Source organism: Helianthus annuus, chromosome 14 (genome assembly GCF_002127325.2).
Source record: "Helianthus annuus cultivar XRQ/B chromosome 14, HanXRQr2.0-SUNRISE, whole genome shotgun sequence".
Taxonomy (NCBI): domain Eukaryota; kingdom Viridiplantae; phylum Streptophyta; class Magnoliopsida; order Asterales; family Asteraceae; genus Helianthus; species Helianthus annuus.
Genome location: NC_035446.2, coordinates 135,995,406 through 136,015,967, shown reverse-complemented (window position 1 = coordinate 136,015,967; position 20,562 = coordinate 135,995,406). Strand labels below are relative to the sequence as shown.

At 37.5% G+C, this 20,562-nt stretch overlaps 3 protein-coding genes across 3 annotated transcripts; 1 reads left to right on the top strand and 2 right to left on the bottom strand.

Moving 5' to 3' along the window:
• The first annotated feature begins 2,131 nt into the window (after positions 1-2,131).
• LOC110903945 (tRNA nucleotidyltransferase cca2) lies at positions 2,132-4,447 on the top strand. Its single transcript, XM_022149756.2, has one exon. The coding sequence runs from the start codon at positions 2,373-2,375 to the stop codon at positions 4,044-4,046; it is 1,674 nt and encodes a 557-aa protein (XP_022005448.1). The 5' UTR covers positions 2,132-2,372; the 3' UTR covers positions 4,047-4,447.
• Positions 4,448-5,051: 604 nt separating this feature from the next.
• On the bottom strand, positions 5,052-7,256 carry LOC110903944 (sm-like protein LSM36B). The gene is made up of 3 exons (XM_022149755.2): positions 6,968-7,256; positions 5,355-5,468; positions 5,052-5,271 (listed from the first exon to the last, which is right to left on the bottom strand). Exons 1-3 carry the CDS (start codon positions 7,092-7,094, stop codon positions 5,225-5,227), a joined length of 288 nt encoding a protein of 95 aa, XP_022005447.1. The 5' UTR covers positions 7,095-7,256; the 3' UTR covers positions 5,052-5,224.
• A 2,287-nt stretch (positions 7,257-9,543) lies between these two features.
• On the bottom strand, positions 9,544-18,291 carry LOC110903943 (histone-lysine N-methyltransferase CLF). The gene is made up of 17 exons (XM_022149754.2): positions 18,105-18,291; positions 16,926-17,030; positions 16,530-16,831; positions 16,188-16,346; positions 15,986-16,070; positions 15,733-15,858; positions 15,593-15,640; positions 15,429-15,500; positions 14,851-15,332; positions 14,600-14,750; positions 14,292-14,512; positions 14,072-14,203; positions 13,839-13,929; positions 10,519-10,566; positions 10,317-10,445; positions 10,152-10,229; positions 9,544-9,776 (listed from the first exon to the last, which is right to left on the bottom strand). Exons 1-17 carry the CDS (start codon positions 18,174-18,176, stop codon positions 9,585-9,587), a joined length of 2,493 nt encoding a protein of 830 aa, XP_022005446.1. The 5' UTR covers positions 18,177-18,291; the 3' UTR covers positions 9,544-9,584.
• Positions 18,292-20,562: the final 2,271 nt, after the last annotated feature.

The window sequence follows — 20,562 nt, the reverse complement described above, 5'->3', positions numbered from 1 at the left end:
TAACTAGAAGTGCAATTATGTAATGTCACATTTTAATTTTATTTTTGGAATTTATATTTCATTAACTAACATTGCATGATCTCGAAGGTAACTGATTATGTCCATGATTTTCGGAATTTTGGTTGTGTTTCGAATCCAAATCTTATTCAAATCATATGTATATACAATTCTTTCTATCGTTTTACTCTTCACCAACAGTATTCGTATTCAATACAGTTGTGTTTTAGCATCCAGATTCATACATTTGTGTTTTAACAGCAAGCAGATTCATAAAGTTGTGTTTTAGTATTCAGATTCATACAGTTGTGTTTTAGCATTCAAGTTGGTAATGCTGGAGGATTTCTTGACGCTGTGTCTTATTATTCAGATTCATACAGTTGTGTTTTAACAGCAAGCAGATTCATACATTTGTGTTTTTGCATTTAGATTCATACAGTTGTGTTTTAACAGCAAGCAGATTCATACATTTGTGTTTTTGCATTTAGATTCATACAGTTGTGTTTTAACAGCAAGCAGATTCATACAGTTGTGTTTTAGCATTCAGATTCATACAATTGTGTTTTAACAGCAAGCAAATTCATACAGTTGTGTTTTAACAGCAAGCAGATTTATACAGTTGTGTTTTAGCATTCAGATTCATACAGTTGTGTTTTAGCATTCAGATTCATACAGTTGTGTTTTAACAGCGAGCAGATTCATACGCTGTGTTTTAACAGCAAGCATATTAATACGATGTGTTTCTTCATGTAGGATAGAAGGAAGACAGAGAGAGAGAGAGAGAGAGAGAGAGAGAGAGAAAGGGATAGAGAGAGAGAGAGAGAGAAAGAGAAAAAAATCGCAAGAAATGTGGGGTGGTTTTGGAATGACAATTATTTCCATATTTAAAACAAATTAAATGACATATCTACCCCTGATTAATTAAATAATCCTATTTTTAAGAAACACATATTACCAAAATGCCACCAAGATGATCTCAACCGTTAAACACACCCATTGGATGGCCCAAATCGCTTCCTAGACTTTCTAGGAAAAACACACTTTCCGTAAAAATCTTATTAAAATAATAAATATTTTAAAAAAGAAATAAGTAAAAAATATATATATGCCTCATGTTCAATCGGTGTTGTAAAAATCGCGACTAGTCGGCGATTAATCGCTAGTCGGCCAGTAACTGAGTAATTTTTCGTTAATCGGTCCATTAATCGCTAGTCGGGCCTAGTCGACCAGCCAAAAATCGGCGATTCCGGCTAGATTCCGGCAAAAAAACGTATATATTCCGGCCAAAACCTCTAAATTCTGGCCAATGTCCAACCAAACCATGTGAATTCCAACAATTAATCTTATATACTTAAAAAATGAGTTAAGTAAGAGTTAAAACCTAGCTACTTCAAATATTTACCTATAAAAATGTGTATATGTATACATAAAACTTAAAATTACATATAAAAAACCCGATCCGAGTAATCTCGAGTAGTCTTTAGTCCCCACCTCACCGGCTGACTAGCGACTTTTCCAACCTTGTGTTCAATGCAAGGCATATAGCGCAAAAAAAAAAAAGAAATAACAAAAACCTTCCCAAGTTTGAAGAAAATAAAACATGTGTCGCGTATAGGCAGTATGGTCCCGCCGATTCACATGTGTTGTCTCTATTTTTTTGAGGCAGCCGTGTATAGACTGATACACAGCCTATACGCAACGACTAGGTGTTAAATTAGATTCGGGGGCGTCTGGATAGATTTAGCCTTGCAAGTTAGCCGTTAATCTACTAGGTTCCATTTTCAATCATAATATACATGTAATTAATGATACTTGGGGAGTGTTTGTTTACCTCTTAATGGTTCAGACCTTTTACTGGTTCAACACTTAATGGTTCAGACTGTTTGTTTCGCGAGCAGATGTCTGAATGGTTCAGACATTTGCCTTTGAATTGTTAAGCATTATACTAAGTCTGAATGGTTAAGACCTCTAATCTGAATTGGTCAAACATTTGTCTCTAAACTGTTAAGCATTATACTGGCTCTTAATGGTTCAGACCTTCTTTTACTGATTCAGCATTTAATGGTTCAGATCTTTTATTAGTTGCCAAACGCCCGTTGATTGGTTCTGACTTTAAACTATCTCATCAATTCAACTTCCTTTTTCATGCACTGTTAGGGTTTGTTATGCAGTAGTCTTTGATTACAAAAATCGTAAATTGAACTGGATAGATTCTTCCCCAAATGTGTTTATCCTTTTTTAGTCTCTTATCACAGTGCTAGCAATTGTTTATCATACCTAGGGTTTATGTGTTGTTGTATTCACTTAGTTTAACATACATTTAGTTCAAAAACTATGTGTCAAATGTATGTTCTGTAGTTATTATATACAATTCCATGGTTATGGCTAAAGCAGGGTGGTTGTGTGGATCTTCTTTAACAATTGGGAGGACCTTTATTACATCTTTCAAAACCACTGTCAGTTTTAGAAACCCTAGATTCCTCTTTTCAACAACTCACAGGTGTTGCCGCGGAGTACTATCAAAGGCCAAGGGGAACTTATCTTCTCCTTGGAGTGTTGTGGTGACTGAAAGTATCAGTTTAACCGATACAGAGAAGCAACTATTCGATCAATTGCTTCAGGTTGTTTGCCATTATAGTCTTGAAACGCAACTTCGGGTTGCTGGTGGGTGGGTCAGAGACAAGCTTCTAGGAAAAGAATGTTACGATATCGATATTGCTCTTGATAATATGTTGGGTACAGAGTTTTGCGAAAAGGTAAATGGTTATTTAGTATCCACGGGTGGAAAACCGCAAGGGATTGGTGTTATACACAGCAAACCGGATCAATCGAAGCATTTGGAAACCGCAAGAATGCGTCTTTTTGATGTGTGGGTTGATTTCGTGAACTTGAGATCAGAAGATTACGCTGAAAACAGCGGAAATTCAACAGTGGAATTTGGTTCTGCGGAACAGGATGCGTATAGAAGGGATTTGACCATTAATAGCTTGTTTTACAATATTAATACACGCTCGGTTGAAGATTTCACAGGTAGAGGACTTGATGATCTGAAATCTGGAAAGATTGCGACGCCTTTACCTCCTAAAGTAACATTTTTAGATGATCCTTTGAGGGTTCTTAGAGCGATTCGTTTTAGTACCGTGTTTGACTTTGAAATGGTCAAAGATCTCAAGGTTGCCGCTGCAGATACCGATGTGAAATCAGCCGTTGCTGATAGAATCAGCAGAGAAAGAATTGGGAATGAGATTGATCTTATGGTAAGTGGGAACCAACCGGTTAAAGCTATGGATTACATGTCTGAATTCGAGTTATTCTGGGTCGTATTCACTCTGCCTCCGAATATTAAGCATGAAATCAAAGAACATGAAACGATTTGTGTTAATTATATTAATGCAGCATGGAGACTTATGAATGCATTAGGGGGTTGTAGCTTTAGTGATGAACAAAGGAGATTGTACTTGTATGCAGCATTATTCCTTCCACTTAGAAAGACTGTTCATGGCGAGAACAAAAGGAAAATTATATCGACTGTGAACCACATTTTTAAAAACTCGCTGAAGCGCAAAGCGAGTGATGCTAAAAATGTCATAAAGTTGCATAATGCAGCTGAGAAGTTCTTGTCTTTGATTCCTCATATGATTTCAAGTGAGGATATGAAACCTGTTGAGGTTGATTGGAATTCGAATATGATTGAGGTTCCCGATCCGTTGAGGTTAAGAGTCTTGCCGGGTCTGATTCTTAGGGAAATCAAAGATTTTTGGCGCGCTGCGTTGATGCTAACAGTACTTATAGACGAAGATTATACAGATGAGAGTAGTGTAGATAAAGTGGGAATGTTTAAAAAGGTTGAGGAAGAAATTTTGAAACTTGGTTTAGAGAAAGTGTGGGAGGTTGAACCTTTGATTAGTGGGAGGGATATGATGACTCTCTTGGAGCTTAAAAATGGAGGTCCAATTGTTAGTGAATGGCAACAAAAACTGATACAATGGCAGCTTGCTTACCCTACTGGTAATGTGCAGGAATGTATTGATTGGATGATACACAGTTAAGGCCATGGGGTATGGGGCTTGGGTTGGGGCGTGGGTTGGGGGAAAACGCTCAAGGCACCACCCCGGGTGGGCTTGGGTTAGGGTGTGGCCCTTGGGGCTTGGGTTTCAAGCCGGGCGTGGGGCAGGGGAAGCGATCTGACATGGCGGGCTGTGTATGGCCAAAAGAAAATAGCCGTTGGGCTAGCCGTTGGCCAAGTTGGATGACATTTCATGCAAGTTGGATACATTTAACGTATTCCAACAACAAAGGGCCGAAATACGAAGGAGCAAAGAAGCTAGAGATGCCCAGAAACAAAAACGGGATGATTTGAAATTTCTATCCCAGCCCATTGATCACCTATAGGGTGACGAGTTACAACTAGTGTTTGCGTTGAGAGAAGAGATAAAAAACAAATATAAAAGTTAGGAATTTTTTTTTTTTGTAATTTTCTTTATTTAAAAATATTAAAAAAATTAAATTTGTTGTTTTAAATAATATTCAAATAGCCCAGCGGGTCAGCCCAGCGAAACCCACCAAACCCACGCCCCAGCGGGTCAGCCCACCGTGTTGAATGTGGGTTTAGCCCATGTATGCCACCCAAGCCACGTGCCAACTAATGCCCTAACCCAAGCTCAACCCCCGCCCCACCATACCCCACGGTCTAAATCATCTTAAAACATGAAGACACTAATTGGTGAAGGTTGATCAAATCTAAGCTGATTCAATAATATTCTTTTATTCTAATGGTAAATTAGTAAAATTCTTGTTTACATAGTCATACCCTTTGAGCTGTGTTGAGTTTTATTCTTTTTTAAATAAAAAAGTAACTTTGGGCAAAGCGAGCTGTGTTGAGTTTTATTCTTTTTTAAATAAAAATGTAACTTTGGTCAAAACATATGAAAGATAATCTAAATTTACTCTATTATCAATTTAGAGATGTATTAATTCATCTATTTAATTTACAATTTTATGCATAGCATGTTTATTAATTTATCAAGTATTAACTTTAGAGGTGTGGAAGAGAATAACTAAGAAGCAACTGTTTGATGTTACATTAAAACACTTCCCCAAACTTGATCACAAATTATAAAAGTAGTAATAGTAATAGTTCCAGCAATGTGACATAATATCTAGAAAACAGAAAGACACTGGACATGAAATGGGGCGGGTCTGGACTGGACTGGAGTCGGCAATTGAACTAGGCACCTTCTGCAAGGGTACTCTTGGATGTACTGATGTAAAGAACTGCAAACATAAATAAAGAAAAAATATTCAAAAAGATTAAACCGATTTTGTAGCCAAGTGTGAGACAAGCTCAAAGAACTTACCATTGTTCCCTCGAATAAACGCATCCCCGTATTTGTTTTTTAGTTGTCCATTAACATATTCTTCGGTTTGCTCCATTGCTATGTTCATATATCCATCCAAACAAGCCAAGATACCTGGAAAAAGTTTTAACTTACTATTACTTGATTCAAAAACGCAATTATGCAAATCCAAATACTATGTAGTTAATATCCCGATATATCAGTGACATATCGGTTATCAGTCCCCTGCCGAGATATCGTTATCAAAATATCAGTCAGAACATCGGTACCGATAATATCGGTGATATTGACCGATATTTGACTGATATATCACCGATTTTCCCGATATCAGTACCTTTCTCTTAGGTCTACCATTCGCCTTTCTTCTTATTGTTGCTATTAGTGTTTTAAGTCTTAATTGTTAGTTGTTAGTGTTAAAGGTTAGTGTTTTAAGTCTTAGTGAGTTCGTACTTGCTAGAATTGTTAGTGTTTTGCAAGTTGCAAAAGGTTAATTTGTTAATGGTAGGAGAGTATATTGAATTGTTAGTGTTAAATTTCTATATATAAAAATTTAGCATGATATTAAAATTACCAATATCCCACGACGCAATAAACGATATCTCAAATATTGGTCCTTGACCGATATCCAATATTTTACCGCATTAACTACTTAGTCCAAATATCCAAACATACTTGCTTCACACAGTTGAGACAAAAGCTCAAAATTTTATAACATTTTAATTCATAAAGATGCCCGTGTTCTAAAAAGTGTCTGTCAATCAAGCCGCTTTCTTAAACTTAATGCTTAAGTGAGGATTAAGTGGACACTTAACGCTAACACCTAATAAAAACAAAATAACAAGCATTATTAAGGATTAGATATTGTATAACTTTGATATGCTTACTTTTTCAGATGGAAAGGGAAAGTGTGTTCAATCATTTATAAAAGAAAAGGGTGTCTAAGAATACCATTTGGTATGCATGAATAGATACCTTAAATTAACTATGTGGCCAGGAGTCAAGCCTATGAGGTTGATTGTGCCACTGTAACTAATCACAGGCAGCCATAATCAGGGTTTTAGAGCACTCAACATAACAAACAATTAAGATCAAAGTTTATCCTAACTCCTAAGTCCTAGCAACAAGTAAAATTTAATCTATGCAGCTAATACGGTAAAATATCGGATATCGGTCAAGGGCCGATATTTGAGATATAGGTTATCTGGGTGAGATATCGGTGGGATATTGGTAATTTTAATATAATGCAGAATTTATATATAGCAATTTAACACTAATATTCAGACAATAAATGTGAAATATAAGTTTCATTTTAAAACCAGCTTCACACTTGCTCTGTTCCTAAAAGAAGCCCAGCTCACAAACAATCTTGTAACAATTTAAAGACATGAACACTTTTCTACATCATTATTGGATACAAAATGACTATTTCAAAAACATATATTTCAGTAAATCTGATGGTTGTAAAAGTAGTTGGTTCCGTAAAATTAGTGATTTAATAATACACACAATGTTGGGTTGGGTGCTATTGCTTCCATTCTAGGGTTGTAAAATTACGACGCAAGAAACAACACTAATGGATGTCGAACATAAAAAAGAAAAACATTTAACCGAACCTCTATAATCGACTCCAGAGTTCAATTTGACAACAACAGGTCTGCCACGAATGGATTTGAGAAAATCGGCAGGGGTTTTGGTTGTTGATGAGCCTTTCTCTCTTGCTACGGCTTCTGTTCCGCTCATGATTGTGGTTATGGATTCAGATCAGTAGATGAGAAAGAGTGAAGAAGAAGCAGATGCCAGCCAGACGACTCAACAATTTTTTTAGGGTTTTGAACAGAAAAGGGGGTACAAGGGAGATTTATGACGTCTTGACGTGAATTAACAGTTTTAAATTCTATATTTTGAGTAAACAACACTTTTCTCTTCCTTGGTTAGTCAAAAATAACCTCTTTACTTTATTTTGAGTAAGAGGTAACCACCAAGTTCAAAATCAAATTAACGTTTTGAGTGTTTAACCATTAATTTTATAACGTTTTGAGTCCAAATTTATAACATTTGTTTACTTTTTATAAAATAAATAGTTATAAAACACATGGATTCAAAACGTTATAAAATAAATAGTTAGGGACTCAGAGCGTAAAATTTTTTTTTATCTTTTTTAAAATTTAGACACACACATGCATACTAAAAAAACATTGCCAATGGACACCGATTACTACTAGGGCTGTAAACGAACCGAACGTTCATCGAATAGTTCGTGAGCTGTTAGGCGGAACGTTCGTTTATGTTTGTTTGTTTAACAAATGAACGAACATGAACATGAAATTTCGTTCGATAAAGTTAAATAAACGGGCATGAACATTGGTTTCATGCGTTCAATTGTATTCGTGAACGTTTGGTAACATGTTCGTGAACATTCGTTCAGCTTCGTTTGTTTATATTGTTGATGAGATTTTTCTACTTTTATTTATTTTATCTACTTTTTTATATTCTTTAACTTTTATTTATTTTATTATCCTAAAAATGAAAATAGGAAGCCGTATTTTCACTGCGTTTATGCACTGTTTCTCTTTCCTTACTCAATATCGATCTCTATTCCACGATTATGACTTCAAGTTTCAGCTGCTTCCTCCACCGTCCAACTCTAGCCACTGTCGCTTTCACCGCTTTTTTGTGTTCGTTTGTGTTCAAAGCTTGTTCGTGCCCGTTCGGTTCGTTTACAACCCTAATTACTACCTATCGACAAACAATTTGTGATCAGTAGCTGAAACCACCATTGGTGGTGCGTCGGTGTCATGTCGTTTGGATCCATCGGTGCAAGTTCAATTTGTGACAGGGGCGTACCCATATTTAGCTAAGGGTGGGCGGGCGCACCCCATGAAAAAATATTTTTTAGTGTTATTTTTCGCCGGAAATCCCGACCGCACCCCTTGGAATTTTTTACCCGCACCCCTTGAAAATTTTAAACCGCCCCACTTAGAAAAAAAAAATTATTAACCACTTATTCACTTAATTATTTAATCCAATCAAAGCCCAATCTGCAATCAATTTTTATTAACACAAGCCCAAACCCAACCTAAAGAAATTTGAACTAAATAAAATAACCCAAACCCATCCACCCATTCCATTTCCAAATCCCGCTCCCAAAAAAACTCCCAGCGACTTGACGCCACTGCTCACGACCTGGTGGCTTTTTCTACCAGAAAAAACAAAATTCCGGTTTAACCGACCCATATTATGTCAGAATTCCAATATAGAACTAATATGGTTTATTTATTTATTTATTTTGTTTTATGTGATGATTAGGAGAAAATATAGATGTGTAAGGGTTTAATCTTTTTATATATATATATTTTTTTTTATTTTTTTTTTGTTGTTCTAGACTTGTAGTTAAATGACTTTGTTGTTTTATCTATAGCTTTGTTTGTTTAAATGATTAGTTACAAGTAATCAACATTTAATATTAGGGCTTGAATGTTTAAAAATATAATTGAAAGTTATGGGCTATGATTGAACATGATTGTTTATTTTGTTTAAGTGTTTAGTGTTGTTGTATGAACTAATGGAACAAATTATATGTGTTAGGAACAATGAGCAAGAATGTAATGAACTTATGGCGTGTTTTGTATCTTTAGATGATATTTTGGATATATATATCAAAAAAAAACTGTAGGGCACAATTTTAAATACGTTTGTAATTTGTAATGACGTTTGACGTGTTTTTGATGATTTGTAAATTTTAGTTTGATGTTCTTTTGTCTTACTTGATCTGACCCGACCCGCTGTGAACCGATATTTTTATACAGCTAGGAGTCTAAAATCTTTGAAAATATTTCGCACCCCCAGGAAAAAATTCCTGGGTCCGCCACTGATTTGTGATTCGCCATTGAAGTCAGCATCAGTGATTCGTTGGTGACAATGTTGTCATAGGTTGTCGTTGATGATATGTCGGTGAAGGATGACCATTGGTGGGATACATGAATTCCCATGGGGCTTTCAGTAACAAATGTTTCCTCCAAAAGAACAAGATGTTTAACTAGACTCTAGACTAGTGCAAAACAAAACCTATAGTTAACTTTGCATAATTCATCCTTGGTGAAATCCAAATCTGTAGGTTTACAAGAGTTGGCTATGTGAAGTTTAATTACTAAATGTACTTTCTTTGTAAAAAAAAAAAAAAAAAAAAAAAAAAGAGCCAAAACCTTTTTGGGCTCTAACTAGTCATGCAAGTTAAGCAATCTTCTTGGCCCGCCCGCTTGAAGAACCAGGGTCTTCTCTCCTTGAACCACAGTCCTCAGGCTTCTTAGCCCAAGAAGGAGCCTTGTCGGGTTCATAGCGATAATCATAAAACAGTTCTTCTCCAGCAGAGATGCTTTCTTTCGCAAATATCCCCACCCGGTGATCTCCAGCCACCATCATAACCTGTCATATAGTTGTTCAAAAGATACACCTAGTCAAATGTTGATTCGGTTTAAGTTTATCTTTAACGGGTCAACCGGATACAAGATAGGTTATAAGGAGATGAGTCAAATGGGTCATCAAACGAGTCAACATCAAGTAATTAAGTGTGTTTTTTATGGCATAAAACCTCCTAAAATAATGATTTCAATCATCATTGAAATACAAATTAGGGGAAAAAAGTTTGGGTCACCTTCAACCACTACTAAAATTACAGATTTTGACCCAGAACAACGTGATACCCATTTTGCCTCCAACTATTCAAGAAAATTACAGTGCAACTATTATGCATCAAGTAAGTAAATACATGCCTTTCCAAAAAGAAAAGTAAGTAAATACCTTTGCATAACAATTCGGGTCTGGTGAATGATTAGCGAATTTTAGTTTGTCGCCTTTTCGGTATGCATCAAGAACATACTACAAAAACAATAATATCAGTGACTTGGTACAATTTTGCAAGAGAGCAGAATAATATCTTAAGGGGCTAAAGATGATGTATCATACTTGGTCATTAAGGTTGAAAAGAAATGAACAATTTTCACGATCATAGATCTTTCCACGCTTGTCAGCTTCATAATGAGAGATCAACTCTCCGGTGTATTCACCCAGATATCCATCTTTAGGTACACTATCCTGAAAAAAAAAAATCTACAAATGAGTCACCTGGAGAAAATAATAACAAGCATAATATAATTGTTACATTTACCTTTGAGAAAGCACCCCAGCCTGAGACCTCAGATCTTCCTAGCAAAATCTATGCATCAAATGGTAACAAAAATGTCATTTTTATACTTAAAATGCAAGTGACACTGCAGGGGCGGTTATAGCTTGTAAATAGGGGTAGCCCTCGCTACCCCTTGATGCTCTGGCGGTAGTGTAAATTTCGGAAAAATTTTACGTTTTTTCGATTTTGTTACTCCTTTTTTCTTAAATGTTGCCCCTGTAAGGATTTTCTAGATCCGCCACTAAGTGACAGCCATGGTTGCAAAAGTCTCTAGGCTCCCTAGTCGGTCGATCGGGGAGTTGAGAGTACTCGGCCTAGGCGGAGAGTACTCTAGGAGTACACGGACATGTTAAATTATAAAGAAACTAGTTTTCAGAATTTAAATATATGTCAAATAACATAAATTTACTAATATTTATAACAAAATACGTGAAAATTATATTGATTCTTTAATTTGGAAAGACGGGGAAGGGATTAGCGAGCTAGTTGCTTCCCTCTTTCAGGATGTAAAGGAGAAAGGGGCGGTAACTGGGTCTGACCGTCGGGAGGGTCGTACCAATGTTAAGCAGTGCCTTCGTAAAGTGGCAGATGGTCATTTCACAGCTGCGGTCAAGGTGTTGTCCTCTTCTGGCGTAGCCCCCCTTGGGCCCTCCACTTTGGAGGCCCTCGCGGAGAAACACCCGGTTACACCCCCTCCGGTTGTGCCAGCAGGCACAATCCCTCAGGCACCCTTAACTGTTGATGCCGAGTGCGTTTTGGGGTGCATTAAGTCTTTCCCCAAAGGAACTTCGTGCGGGAGAGATGGGCTCAGGGCGCAACACTTACTGGATAGCTTTTGTGGAGAGGGGTCCTCAACTTCCTCGGGTTTAGTTTTAGCCATCACCGGGGTAGTCAATGTCTTCTTGGGGGGGTTATGCCCCAGGTCTCTTGCTGAGTTCGTTGCCTCCGCTCCTCTGACCCCCTTGCTGAAACCTGATGGGGGGATTCGTCCTATTGCGGTCGGGGCCATTTGGCGTAGGCTGGTCTCCAAGATAGCGATGAAAAAGGTAGGGAAAGAGATGGTCAGGTACCTGGGGGACCATCAATTCGGGGTTGGGACACCAGATGGGGCTGAAGCTATCCTCCATAGCGCGAACAGGTTCCTTAACGCCTTTCACGATGATGGGGCCTTCGCCATGCTTACCGTTGACTTCTCCAATGCTTTCAACCTAGTGGATCGCACAGCTCTTCTGCGGGAGGTTGGGATTCGATGCCCATCTATATTTCCGTGGGTACATTTTCTTTATGGGCAAACCGCTAGGCTTTATGTGGGTAATGACTGTATTGGGTCGTCCACGGGGGTCCAGCAGGGGGATCCTTTGGGGCCTCTTTTGTTCGCCCTCGTCTTGCACCCCCTCACACAACGTATACGAGACAGTTGCACCCTCCCCTTCCACGCGTGGTATTTGGATGATGGTACTATTATGGGAAAAAACATCTGAGGTAGCAAAGGCTCTGGCTATCATTCAATCTGAGGGGCCACCTTTGGGGCTTCGGCTTAATATAAATAAAACAGAGGTATATTGGCCGTCTTGCAATGGTGAAAAATTGGAGGCTAGTTTATTCCCGAAGGAGATTGGAAGACCAACGGGGGGCGTGAGACTCCTTGGGGGAGCTGTGAGCCAGGACCCCAGTTTCATTAGTGCTTTGGCTACGCGGCGAGCTTCCCGGGCAGTGGACCTTATGAGTAGCCTTTCACAACTCCGAGACCCGCAAAGTGAGCTTCTCCTGCTGCGCTCTTGCATGGGTGTCGCCAAGCTCCTTTTTGGTCTGCGAACTTGTCAACCTGTGTTTGTAAAGGAGGCGGTATCCTTATTCGATAAAGGGCTACGGGGGGCTATTGAGGACATTGTGGTGTGTGGGGGTCCGTTTTTTGGGGATCTTCAGTGGCGGGTTGCTTCTCTGCCCTGTAAGATGGGGGGGCTGGGGCTTCTATCGGCCATGGATGTCTCCATTTACGGGTTTGTTGCCTCGCGAGCTCAATCATGGGGGCTGCAAGATCACATCTTGCGCGAGAGTGGGGTTGTTGGAATGGATGGGGATTATGACATGGCCCTGGGGGAGTTGCATAGACACCTCCCGGATTTGGATATTGGCGGTTTCGCTAACAGGGACACCGCCCCACCGAAGACCCAGAAGACTTTGGCGAGTGCTCTGTTTTGTCGTATCGCTCAGAATATTGGATCAGATTTCTGTACGACCCCTCGTCAGAACGCCGTCCTAGAATGCTTGCGGGGCCCCCACGCCCAAGATTTTCTATCGGTCATCCCCATTGAGGGCTTAGGCCAAAAGATGTCAGCCGTTGAATATCGTGCTATCTTAAAATATCGGCTCATGATTCCTATGTTCCCTGATGATGAGCAATGCCCGATTTGCCGGAAAGCTTGCTTAGACCAATTTGGGGAGCATGCTCTGCACTGTAAAGAACTGCCAGGTTTTAAGTATAGGCACGACTGGGTGCGGGATGTCTTGGGGGACATCCTCAAACGGGCGGGGATCTCGGTGAAGAAAGAAGCCCCCGTAAACTTTTTGACAGATCCGAGGGAAGGAAGATCCACATTCGCCCCGCGGATGTTTTAGTTTTCGGGTGGGATGCAGGTAAACACGCTTGTGTTGATCTTACCGGGGTTTCCCCCCTTGTAGGCTTTCGGGATACAGGTTTTGTCCCTGGTCAGGCGATTGCAAGGGCGGCAGCAAAGAAAATGAACAAACATGCAAAAGCCTGCGAGGATAATCAACATTCCTTTATCCCTTTTGCCTTTGATACCTTTGGCTCACTAGCCCCAGAAGCCATCCGTTTTCTTGAACGGGTCCAACGGGTTGTTCACAGCAACATTTCGTCTCCTAGAGATCGGGGTTTCGTTTTTACTAGGTTAGGTTTCGCTATTCAAAAGGGGGTAGCGGCGCAGCTTGTTGCCCGCTTACCGGCTATCTTGGTGTAATTTGTTTGACCTTATATAACAGTAATATATAAACCATTTATTTAAAAAAAAAAAAATTGATAGGCATAGAAATTATGTTTTATTATTTTTTTTAAGTGAAACACGCTCCGAGTTGACCTACTAGTTCCAATTTTGGCTGAGGTTGATCGCGTTTAATCGATTCCGAGTAATTAGGCGGAGTTGAAGAAAGTCGGCTCGGCAACTTACCTTGTACCGACTACTCGGGGAGTACTCGGCCTTGGAAACCTTGTTTTACAACCATGGTGACAGCTACTAAATTTGATTCCAAGTATATAAACTAAATAAGTATACAAAAGTTACCCTTTGTTTTTGTTTGAGGAGAAGCTTCACATTCTGGCACTCATAACTATTGCCTTTCTTCCCCGGGCTTCCTAGAGTCCCATCACCGCAGCTGCAAAGTTTAACAAAAAACTAGAATATTATTTGTATCCGAGTCTTTAGACAATAACATGGTAGGTTTTCTTAACCAATGAGGAAATCAATCAAATATTAATTCCATAAAATAGCATCAATTTTCTAACTTGTTCCCTCACCTGATCCAGCAATGTTGGCATAAATCAGGGTCACATTCTCTATTAGCAGCAAAGCAAGGGCACTGGCGACTTCTGCACTGGCTTTTGGCACAATGACATCCCCTAAAACGATTTTTGCAAGTTTTCGGGCATCTAATAAAACAAGTGAAACTTGTTTATATAAAAAATCCAAGAAAAAATAAGACCTTTATATATAAGACGCCAATAAAGCGTTAACTACCCGCAGAATTTCTCACAACATGTGCCACTTGCGAGGCAAGAACAATCACCACCACATACAGATTGACACCCACATGGATTGTACTGGACACAATGCGTATCTTTTTTATCAGAATTCCGTTTCCTCATTATACGGGAACCAGCAGACTTCCATGTGTACTTTAAACGGCGAAATCTTCCTCTTCTATGAAAGAAGTTTGATCGTCTTCTTCGTGCAGTTCCCTATAGAGTAATTAATAAACCAAAAAGACAAATATATTTTAGGTGTTGTCACTGCAAAAGGTTGAAGATGACAACATCTAGACTAACCATATTCTCATTACTCTCAGCCCTATCATCATCTTGAGAACTTATGCTATTACTCCCTCGAGAATATAGCTCATTTAAATGATATTGCAGGACATGGTACACCTCAGCACATGTCTTCTCCCCGAGCATTATATTCCTAGCTATTAAACAGCTGCAATGAACACAAAGGACCAAGCATTATAGAAAACAATCAATAACACAAATCTTGGAGAATATATATAATGTTCCATAAGCAAAAATATTATCCTTACCTGTTTCTGCCATATATCTGGACACCCTGTTTAATTAGACACTTCTCCAAAGTTCTCCAAGATTCAAAATCAGTTACTTTTCTACTAGTATGACCATACACGGACAGGTTTTTCTTTTTTGCGTTGTTCCTACTTAATGCATTACCGGTAGGGACAAAAGTGTCTTTTTTCCTAGGCTGTGTTGTACTCAAAAACTTTTCCTTTGTTGATGATGAGCTGAATTCATTGGAATCTTTGCTTCCACTTGTTATAGATGTTCTGGCCCGTTTCGTTTTATTTGGTGATGGTGGAGAACGATTAGTAGTGTTCATATTCACATCATGAACTGGGATAGCTTCAGAGTCGAAGCTTGCAGAATCTTTTTGAGCATTTTGTGAAGTCTTTAACCTCTTCCTTAGAAACACGCCACTCGATTTTTCCTTAGTTACTGGAACACCACTAGCAGCTGCTGACGAAACGGTGATTGTTTGTTCAGTGTTGAGCTGCACGGGACATATAGATAGACCATTTGGAAAGTTGAAGATTAGAAATATTAGGGACTAAGTAAAACTTTTCTAGTATGATAAAACAAGTTATACCTGGAGATAACAATGTGGACCACAAGGGACATTTTCGTCATTCATGCTTTGCATAGAACCTTTCTTTTCAGCCTAGTTAGAATATTTGAAGTGTACATAATTAGCCAAAGAAATATAGGATTCAGGTAAAGTTAAATGAAAAGAGGGAAGAAAGATTAACTAACAGGAAATATAAGCTCTTGTGAACACCCATGTAATTTACAGTCAAATATCTGAAAATGCAAACATAAAAGATTAATTGGTTACAACAAGTCACCAAATTAGACAACACCAAGACCATAAGACAAGTTATAACAATCCTTACTAGGCATCTGCGACAGAAAAGTTTGTCTAATGAATCCTGAGCTTCTTCAAGATCTTGATCAAAAAATGAGTTCGGATTGAAGTCAGCATCCGTAGTCTTAGAGCATTTAAGAGATTCATATCGTTCCTGTATAAGATGTTTGATAATATATATGTTTCATTGATCAAACACATACAATAAACTAGTACGAGAAAAGTAAAGATCAAATAAAGAACAAGAATCACAATCAAGATAATATCCAGTAAGTGCTTACCTTGATTTCACAAGGTGTTCTAGACAAGCGTTTGGCTAATAATTCATAAACGATATCAGATGACCCGGTCTGTTTAATAGTTGACCTGGAATTATTACAACACCAAAACACGCAGTAATATTGCAACTGAAAAAAAAAATATTAACAAATAAGGATATGTATGATAACATATCCAGAAACATATAAACCGAAGTATACACACCAAATGATGTTATCTTCAGACTCAAAGAACTCTTTCTTCTTGTCGTTATCGTCAATATTTTCTTCCTCACTATCACTGCAGATCAAAGCTTCACCCCCGTCGTCATAATATATTCTCCTTCGCCCTACTACAGATTGATCTTCTGTCATTGTTTGATTTCTGCATTTTCAGTCAGTTACTAATTAGAAGAAACAATAAACAATAATCCACTTTAAAAAAGCAAGCATCAAAAGATATGATAAAAGGATAGTAACAATGAATGAGGTTTTGCTTTTAAAGAACACACAAGAAATAGTAAATAGAACATAAAAAAAAAAAATAATACAGTACAAGCAAATTCACCTATCCAAGAAAATCCATGTGGTATAAGGAGGTAATTTCTCCACTTTCGGAAGCTTAATGGGCGGAACACAACTTTTTACTGGAATGCCATATCCTAGAAGAATTACAGAAGCATGTCCGTTGTCTTGAGAGCTGCTTATATGATTTCCATTTTGCATATGAATTGCATCCTTCTGCCTCTTTGTCAACAGATTGTCAACTTTACCTCCGTTTATTATCCCTAAATTTTTTCTTTCTTCAGCCAACATGTGATTTTTTTTAGTAATTCCAGCCAGTTTCATCCGGTTCTCCTCCATTCTTTTCTGAAAGAGTTACAATCCAATATAAGGAACAATGAGATAGAGTTTTTCAATGTAAAAGGTGTGATGTGAGAATTTGGCAGGTGTAAGAATGTACCTTGATATAAGCACAACGTTCAGCGTCTTGTTCGTTCTTCAATGAGTCAATAACTAGTGAAACCTGTGAAAGACTTGTAGTTCCTTCTTGCAGTGCTGCATCCGGCTGAATATGAACAAAATTCACTTTACAGATACAGTTAAAAAAGTAAAAGCTATAAGGTATGTGGAAAAATATATAGCTAGAAAAGCAGTCTTTACTCTTACATATATATAACATTTCAGTAGTACAAGATATATGAACAAAGGAAGCACTCCATTTACCATTCTTTAATCAAAGGATTAAAGGGTAAAGTAAGCTAGTTCTACCAAGCACCCTAAATTCCTATGAGATAAACAGTTGTGATATATCTTTATTTGCTTAGTTAAATGAATATATTATGAAGATAATCTGAATGCACCATAAACTACACACAACCAGGAATGTTGACGAGATCGTAGAAATACTCTAAATACATCTCCAGTCTCCTCCATGTTCACAATATGGTTAATAACCAACTAAAGTAACAATGTAAGACTGATGCATGATGACGAGACTAGTGACTTAACCTCCCTGGACAAATTGGCATTAATACCGAAATATTGTGATTAAATTAGAGCTTACAAATTATTTTTCGTATGTTGATATAACGGATCAGGGTGTTCATTAGGGTTTTTAACTAGGAGCATATCATTTAATCTATGTTGTTAGCTTTATAGTTGGACCTCCTTGCCTTCCTACATTTCTTCTCTATTCTCCAACCTTTATGTTTGTCAACTACACCTTTAGGTCCAACAAACTAGTTTTTTTAGTTAGAACGGCTAACTCACAAACGTCTACCATGTGATTGAAACCCTCAACCATTTACAGATGAACACCTTTACTACACACCTAGATACTGCTACGCTACAACCTTCTAGGGCTTAAATAAAAAACGCTATTGATCATATCAAGTTAGCTTTAACTGCAACTAGCCTCGCTGTTGTGCATGCATGATAGCATCACCCTAAAACATAAACTTACCCTAGCTACTTTACACATGCATCATATCTATAGCATTCCAGCACTACATACATATTAAAACCTATATAAAAACCCAGTCTTAACGAGGCAATTACATATTAAGAACAAAACGCTTTAGACGCATTTAAAAATCGTAACAGATAAACAAAACTTTAAAGTTGATGAACGTCTTTATACCGTAGAAACAACTGGAAAGTCCGATCTTCCAGCAGCGGTGGAGGAGAGAGGGTGGTCCTTGGGTGACGACATTGCCACCGTGACAGCCGGTGAGGAGCTCTAATTACAGAAACGATGGTGAATTGGTTCCAATGCGACTGAGATTGAAACCCTAGGTGGAGAATTGGGGCCTGCGCTTACTCTGACAGATGAGGGTTTTATAGGCGGCCAAGTGTAGTTGATTGCGTGGGATTCAGTGTATTTGAGAGAGCAGATACATGACACGTGGATTTTATTGTGTACTTTAATTTACCGTGCAGTTGTCAGAGTTGAAGACTCACTTTCGCCAAAAATAGGTAATCCTTTTTTTTGTATAAAGAAATCGTATGATTCTTTTTCAGATAGAATTAAGTTCTATATTGAGACGGGGTATGGTGTAAACATCTTGAACGTTCGACGAAAAGTTCATAAACTATTTAGTGGGAAGTTCGTTTATCTTCGTTTAATAAATAAACAAACATGAATAAGAAATTTTGTTCGATAACTTTAACAAACGAACATGAACAGAGTTTGTATTAGTCTGTTTACGTTCGTGAACGTTCGGTAATGTGTACGTTTATGTTCGGTCATTTATGTTCACTTGTGTTCGTTCTTTTAAAGGTTTTTCATGTTATATTTTAATTTTATTGGTTTTTATTTTTAAAGTTTGAAACTATAGTTATGTTATACGATAATACGCCTATGCCAACATCGCTCATTTGATCATATCAATTTCAATTTGTGTTGAAGTTTGACAAACTTCTTAGTTTTTATGTTAATTATGTTAAACATTTATTTATTTTTTTGTGGATTCTTCGTAATCTTTTTGATGAAAGATGCAAATGGTATTTTTAAATGAATATATAAGTTTGTTTGTGTTAATATTTATGTTCAGGAACATTTGTTTATGTTCATTTGCCTTCGTCTACGTTCAGTAAGTATTCATGAACAGTTCATGAATATGTTCATTTTCTTAATGAACGAACACGAACAAGAAAACCCGTTCGGTAATCGTTTGTGAACCGTTCATAAACATGTTTATTACTTAATAAACGAAGACGAACAAAGCCTTATTCATGTTCGTTCGATTCATTCACACCCCTAAATATTATTATTAGTGACGATTAGTTATGAAATAATTACAACGTTTTAATGCATATAATATTTTATATGTAACTTTACAAGTTTTTCAATTTAAAAATCGGTAAAAGTTGTTTAGGATTAAGGAAAACTTTTTTAATAAACAAATATTAAAGACCCTATTTTCCTTGTTAAAAAAGATGGTTGAATACATGTTAATAAATTAAGGGGTCGTTGAATATTACAAAATCGTTTTGATTAAGTTTCAATTTCATTGCTAATACTATAATAATACACATCTTTTAATTCATTAAAATTCTATACAATTTTATTTTTCTACGTCTTTAAATCATTCAATTTGTATACAATTTTATTTTTCTTTATTAACTTGCATTTGCTAACTTTTCTTTAAGAAAAAATACTTAATACACAGTTGAGAACAACAAAGTTATATTCTAAATAAAATGTTATTTGTATTGTAAACCATACTAAATATTGATATTGTAATGGTGTCATAAGGAACCAAACCAACCGAATAACATCGGTATTATTTTTTAAACCGATATCGATATTCATTTTTATCATTTTTAATCGATGTAAAACACGATGACGGATTTGGTTTGGAGAGTAAAGGTTCCCTTTGAGGTATATAGACATAATTAGGGATGTGTATGGTAGGATTGAAACTATTGTTTCACATAGACTGATTTAGTTTGGAGATTAAAGGGGCCCGTCAGAGTTATATAGACATAATTATGGATACATGTGGTAGGGCTGAAACTAGTGTTTGGACGCCCATAGGGTTACTGATTCTTCCTTGTGGAGCTAAGACTTCACTAAGGGTTTGTATTGAGTCTTTTTTTCGGTCTTCCTGGATGAGTAAAGTTGATTTAGGAGACAGTTTCATGGTGTATGCTTTTTGCAGATGATATCGTGTTAGTTGCAAAGATTAAACAAAGCTTGAATGCGAGATTTGAGGAATGGCTAACAACTTCAGAGGACAAATTAAGGTTTAAGAATTAGTCGATCTAAGACTTAGTAATATGTACAGTTATTTCAATGGTGTAGGCCATTGAGGCCACCCAGATCACCATTGAGGGTCAAGTAGGTTCGCCAAAAAGTATTTAGGATTGTTTGTACAAAAGGATGGGGAGATACTTAGTGATGTAGCCAACCACATCCAAGTTAGCTAGTGTAGGTGGAGAGCCATCGTTGGGGTATTGCGCAACAGAAGGATCCTGACTACACTGATGGGAAATATTATATGGTTGCAGTTAGACATACTATGTTATATGGGACAGGTTGTTGGGCCATCAAGAAGACAGATGCGTGTAAGATATAGGTACCAAAAATGAGGATG